Raw genomic sequence first — 6,854 nt, 5'->3', positions numbered from 1 at the left:
TATATGTGCGGTCTGCAGCGAAGAGATAGCTCTTCGTCGCTTCTGGCCATGCCCTTTCGCGAAACACTTCTGGTTTCCCATTGATGCAGACATGGGTGAAGAAATTTTCCAACCCCGCCCTGAGTTCGTACATATGATCATTAAGGCCTTAGGAACTACTACTCCGTCCCATAATGTAAGGCATCTTTTAACACTATACTAGTATTAAAAAATGTCTTACATTATGGGATGGAGCGAGTAATTGTTTGGACTGGTTCGGCAAAGTGAAAGATGCGGATAAGTTAGTCATGGTTATGACGCTATATCACATGTGGCTAGCTCGGAATGTGACGCGAGATGGCGAGGTTATTGAAGACACCTGGGCGCTGATTGATCGTGTAATAGTGGCGATTCTGTGTACAATCTGTGGGGTCAGTTGACCTCATAACTTTTGGGAAAACCAGCATAAATTACTGTATAGTTACTGTACACTATGAAGAAAATAATTCAACAAATTAGTAATGACCAAACAGATTCATTCGGCTGGCTTTGCCACTGTCTTGTATGACGACTGCTCGAGGAGTGGACGGAGGCCCATTGATCTCTCCCTGGTGGCTGTGCAGGGTGGGCGGCCGTTGGAGCCATGGCGCCGACCAGAACCAGGCTGGACTAAGGTGAATGTAGATGGAGCTATAGAGCGAAGTTGATGGCTCAGGTGGCGGCAGCGCAGTTGTTCACGGCCCTCATGGTGTGTTCCTGGGAGTAGCATGTCATTTTTTCCCGATCGCCGGCGACTCAGTTCACGCAGAGCTATTGGCGTGCAAAAGAGGAGTTCAGCTCGTGCTCGAGGTTGGCGTCCAGAAGATCATGTTGGAGACGGACAACCAGGGGGTGGCTCAATTGCTGGCACAACAAGAGATCGACAGGTCCAAGTTTGCCCCCCTCGTTGAAGAGATTAGAGAGCTACTTGCCATGGTGGCGGAGCGTCATGTGTGTTGGCTAGAAGAACAGCCAATCGGGCTGCTCACAGTCATAACCTAGCCAGGGAAAGCTGCTTAAACAAACTTTGTAAGACTTGGTTACGTGTTTCTCCAGTTTGTATTCGCATTATTGCGGCAAACTCACCGTGAATTAAGCAATGAATAGCAGCATTTTCCCTAAAAAAAGGCACCACAACAGCCAGCAAACCACATCCAAGTGATAAATGGTTCAAAATAAACAGGCATATACAGCGGAGGAACCGGATTACAGTCCCACACTTCTCTCCTCGTCAAGACATGATCCGGATAGGATTATCCATCACTTTTCACACACGCTTAATCCTTCTTAATGGTATTAGCAGTGTCTCTCTTGCACATGCCACGAGTATATGCTTCCGATAATTGTCGTCCGGAAAACTTTTTCCGTTATGCTACTAGTTTCACAAAATTTCTTGATGATTCTTTCATGCCTATGGGAAAGGGATGTGTAGAATGTTATCAATTCCATTGAGAGGTTCATAATCTCAAGCCAGTTTTATGCAAGAGTGTGTATGGTGTGGGTACCCCATACGCACTGATACAGATACTGAAAACAGATTATTGAGTAGTATAATCCAACACTATTTTCAGATCCTTAGCCCAATAGAACGTGGTTAGTAAAATTTCATTTCAGTAAATTTCAAATGTACTAAAATGATGAACATTATAACATTCCCTCCCCCAGGCTGTTCAGGATCTTCAGGGGAACTTCAGTCTGCCCCTAGAAAATTACAGAACCGTCTTCCCAGTCTGAAATTCACAGCAAATATTCCGGTTTTGCAAGCAAAAAAGATGGTTTGAACTACTACTTATCTAGTATAGTTGTAGTAGTAGTAGTAATGTTGAAAACAGGTTAAGTTAGTATACTTGCAACACTATTTTCAGATCCTTAGCCTAATAGGACAATCTTGGTAAAATCGAACTTTACTAACCGATCAACTCAGAGGCAACCATAGCATGTTCCAGTGGCAGTCGAGAGACATGATGCACCTATAAAATTATGGAAATGTTGCCATCTAGAATAACATAGGGGCTTAACCTACAGGTTGACCTTGCCCTAAGCATTGATGTAATGTCACACATACACGAAAATTCAAATCAGGAAATAACCTTCAGATATTTATGTATAGAACTGAAAAGCAATCAAGTTTCCAACACATGCATGTGTTTCTAAACCACCTTAGGCAGAACAAAGTCACAAATTCACAAGGTAAGAGGAGTTACCAGGTGCCTCCCGGTTACAAACCATTTGAACTTCTCCACAACTTTTGCAATTTTAACAGGGGCAAGCTCATAAGTACTGGAATTGCAGAAGAACTTTAGACTAGAAATTGAGCGGATTCATATAGAAGACGATGTAGTCTTGGGCATCAACTTTGTCTTCAAAATGAGCACAAGACACTAGACAGTGCAATCTTCAGGTTCAACCTTGTCTATGGCTGTCCGAAGGGGTCAGCCACAGACAAATCATGGACATGCTTATCGTACCCAGTACGTTGATATTCACTCCTGAATTCAACCTGAGCATCTTGAGAAGCTCTCTTTTCCACTTGTAGCAGACTATGGTAATAAGCCACCGATATAGCATCGCACGCACCATATACTTCAAATTCAATTTTGTTTAGCGCTTTGGCATTCACAAGAAAGAACCTCGCAAAGTTAACCTGTTTCTCATAGCCTATGAATATCTTAAACACCACTGTTTTAAGATGGGTCTGAAAGCATTCAATTTGATGTGGTGGGTCATACTGAGGCTCATTTTTCTTATTCTCCTCTGAGTGTCTGCCAAACTGCAAAATGGAAATAAGAGGCATATGTTAAAGCTCTTGCAAATGAGATACAAAATACTAGCTATAAGGATGCACAGGCTACACATATAGACTTGACAATGTATTGCTTTTAAAGTGGGTTGATATGGATATTCGATATTTAGTGAATACATCCGCCAGAACTAAAAATCGTTGATATAGTCCATCCATTCACACTGAGTTTGATATCTCCCCACTTGTATTTATATAGGCATGTTTTGATGGTTTTCATCCGAAACATTATTATCCCGTATATCTGAACATCCTCTTTTGATCATTAGATCCACGATAAACTCTCCCAATCAAGTACTGCTGCTGTGCTGCGTGCACTTTTTATACCAACCACACACTGAGAAGATGTGTCAAAGTAGGGAGCATGCTCTCAGCATGTTCCATTAACGTGTCACTACACGTGAGCACGTGACACTTCTTTTGGTTACTATTCTCTCCACATTTTATGTTCTTAATTGTACATGCTTGTATATTCCTTAAATATCCATATCTGCAAGTTGTACTGCACAATCTATATAAGTTATGAACCCAATGAATTAATTGTACACTTAATGAATATCAACTTCGAATTTGATGGATGCCTCTTGTACCGAGTTAGTAATTTTCTGGTTATTACATTTTGAACAGTAACTATTGTATTAAAAAATAAAATTTAACTACATACATAAATGCTAAGCATATACTTACCTGATTTTTATGGAGATTTGTGTAAGTGTGAATGCATATATGACCGGTACTGCGTGTACATAGTGAGATCTGTGGGGGGGAAATTCAGTCTACTTATTTACAACAACTTGCCTAAGTACATCTAGTCATATAGAGATTTGCTATCAGGAAAGAGAGAAAAGATAAGGAAGATACGTGATCGGTAGGTCATTGTGTAATGCATCAATATTTTTTCTGAACTCCACATGTCTATTGTACCTCTAATTAAAATAGAGCTTGTAACTTGTTAGGTGACTTTGTTTTGCATGTCATACGTGTTGTGGTTATGATGTTGAACCTAAATATGAGAACAGGGAATCGTCCGTGACTCGTAAACTTTCAGGTCTGCTAGAAACACAAGATTAACTGAAATACTATCCCAAGTCAGATCTCAATCACATAATTCAACTCTAAAGGTTTATTTTTGGATATTTTTCTAGAATCAACATGGAGACTCAAAATATGCAACCAACAATACATAAATATAATACAACAATCAAAAGGAAAAGATGAGTACTTACAATGATGTATAATTTTTCCAAATAGGGGAACCACCTGAGGACATTACGAACTCCGTCCAATTCATAGCCAGAAGACCTGAGACACAAAACCTTCACGGTGCACATGGAGTTTGCTGAGGTGAGTGGGCTTATTACCTGAAGAAAAGAGATAATGAAAATGAAAAATAAATATCTAAATGCATGATTGCCAAATGCAAGGATGTTGCTGTTGCTACGTACCTGAGATACTAGTATGTTGGAGACGACGGGTAAGATAGGGCCCAATACCTCCAGTCTAGGCGCCCTAACTACACGTATAGTAGCACAATAATCAGAGTGGTGAATATAAGGTAGCAGTACCCTTACAAGGTGAGGAGCATCCTCGATGACCAGTTCGGTCTCTTCATCGCTATTACGGAAGCCAAAACTCCTAAGAGTCGGCGAGCTAACACGGAGGCAACCCGTAGAACGAATTTCAGCCATGTATAAGCTCTCCAAGGCACGGCATGCAGAGAGCAAGCCATGAAACACATCCCCCGACATGGAAACGAACATCAAGGAGAGCTGCTTCAGGAGGGGGAAATTCATGGACGGCAAGGAGGTGGGGAAATTACAATAGCTGATTTTGACAACGAGGAGGCTGGGAGAGCGGAGCGCGGATGGTGGCAGTAGGTTCTCTCGAGTACATCCAGGGAAGCGCTTGTAGTTGTGGTAGGTGAATTCGAGCTCCTGGATGTTGGCGAGGGCTCGGGAATGGAACCAGCTCTCTGCGTCGGCGTCCAGGTCGTCGGGGAAGCAACGGATGGAGAATCGGCGGGCGGGGCCATCGTGGTTGGAAATTATCCCGGACACAGCTGAGGGAAGGACGGTGGAGGGGGAGTGGGAGTTGGCAGGGGATCGGACCTCGAGGTTCAGAGGCGCGGAGCGCCACAGGTAGCGCCATCGGGGTGAGATGGCCGGCGTGCGGCCGCCGTCCTTGGTGGGGAGCAGCGAGATGATGGTGCAGAGGATGGCGTCAGGGAGCGTGCTGATGAAATCGCCGGAGATCTGATCGCGCTCGCCGCTACGGTCGTCCCCGGCCTGGGATTCTCGCTGGTCCATGGCCGGCGGCCGGCGAGACGGACGATTTGGGCGATAAAATTCGCTCACCAGCCGCCACTGGCGGCCTCGTTCGGAACCGGGGCACTCGCGCCCGGGTGGGGAATCAAGTGGGGAGGGGAGGTTGGGGAATGGAACTGGCTGGGATGGAGACTAGGGTTGGCAACCGGCCGGCGGCTGCAACGACGGAGAGGTGTTAGGGTTTGGGGGATTCGGTCAGGCACCGCACTGTCACTCGGGAGTTGGACTTCTGATCCCCGTACTTGCCACTTTCCTCGTTTGTCAGTGTGTCGCTGTTCGATTCCTGAGCCGTGGTTTCTTTCCGTGTCTGGCGTATGCTTGTCTGCCGCAGTGTGTAATAATTTTTTTTAGCACTGGACTTTTTTTTTTGAAAAACTAGCACCGGAGTTTTATCTATTTTTTAAATGCCACACCGGAGTTTGTATTCTTTTCTTGCCCTGTGCGTGGCTCAGGGATTACGTTGGGCCTCTTGGTCCATATGTAACATTTAAAGTAGTACCATACTTGCTTTTACTATATGTTTCTCAAAAGAAATTGGTTTTACGCATTAGCTAAAAATAATAATACACATTAGATAATCTTGCTATGACTATTCAGAGTCAATTACGCATGAGATCATCAAGATTGCAAATGGAGAGCTAAGTGCATCTGCCACGGCAATTGCCAAAATCCGCCCCCAAATGCCTGCGGACAATGACCGGACATCACATAAAAATTTGATTCCACAACCACAAACATCATTTCAAAATCACCAAATCCATATTATTACATGACGTAAAACCTACTCTAAGCTAGCGGAGCTCGTCCGGCTCTTTCGTGCCCACGTCTAGTGGCCCACTGTGCCCCTTAGAGTGTTAGTCTGGTCGCCGTCGAGGTAGAGTAGGACATGAGACACAGATCGACTCATGGGACTCAAGGCGCCGCCGTCTCCCATGTCCTACTCTTCCTCGTTGGAGTCCGGAACCTTCACCGCTGCGAGGGCTTCCGCCGTCCCCCGCGCCCGCTGCCTTGCACGGCGGGCTCGCCGCGCCATATTGGCGTCGGCGGACACCCATGCGTTCAACTCCTCCATATTTGCGCGCCAACGAAGCGGTTGTGCACCCGCTGGCGCATTCTGACGCCAGACGGACCGCAGCGCTTCCGGTGAGGTAGCGGTGACACACCTCACATCGGATACGTGCCCCATTTGGGTGGATGCAATGGATTCCCGATGGAAGGTGTCCAAGCGCTGTCGTCGGGTGGCCTCCTCCCGGGAGCGGCGAAGTGCAAGGCGGACGGTCATCTCTTCCTCGGGACCGCGTGGGATGATCTCGGGATCAACGGATCTGGAGGTATAGAACTCGGATTGCTACCCACCATGCCGGAGAGGGTAGGAGATCGCCGGACGGGAGCTTGTGGGTGGAGGTAGTGGACTGGAGGGGAGGGGAATGGAGTGGAATGCGGCTAGGGTTTCGGCCGGAGGTGTGGATAGGGTCCATTTTATGTGGGGTCTGGTGGGCCAGCATGGGTCGAATCCAACGTGGCAGGTGTGCCCGAACGCGTCTGGGCGTCCCAGTATCCGCCCCAGATTTAGTTTGTATATGGGGACTGCCGGGCATTTGGGCCGGATATAGTGACTCCGATTGGGTGGTGTTTTTGCGTCTGAACAATGACCGGACAGCCCGTCCGGGCGTTTGGGGCTGGTATGGGACATCGGGTTGTAGATGCTCTAA

General features: G+C 46.2%; 1 protein-coding gene across 1 annotated transcript; it reads right to left on the bottom strand.

Annotated features, from left to right (window-relative positions):
• Positions 1 to 2,417: 2,417 nt before the first annotated feature.
• Positions 2,418 to 5,360, bottom strand: LOC123133570 (FBD-associated F-box protein At1g66320-like). The gene is made up of 3 exons (XM_044553033.1): positions 4,264 to 5,360; positions 4,045 to 4,179; positions 2,418 to 2,788 (listed from the first exon to the last, which is right to left on the bottom strand). The coding sequence occupies exons 1-3, from the start codon at positions 5,122 to 5,124 to the stop codon at positions 2,432 to 2,434; spliced, it is 1,353 nt and encodes a 450-aa protein (XP_044408968.1). The 5' UTR covers positions 5,125 to 5,360; the 3' UTR covers positions 2,418 to 2,431.
• Between the last annotated feature and the right edge of the window lie 1,494 nt (positions 5,361 to 6,854).

This window comes from Triticum aestivum, chromosome 6B (assembly GCF_018294505.1).
Source record: "Triticum aestivum cultivar Chinese Spring chromosome 6B, IWGSC CS RefSeq v2.1, whole genome shotgun sequence".
Lineage (NCBI taxonomy): Eukaryota > Viridiplantae > Streptophyta > Magnoliopsida > Poales > Poaceae > Triticum > Triticum aestivum.
Note: the sequence above shows the minus strand (reverse complement) of the source record. Positions and strands in the feature narration are given on the sequence as shown.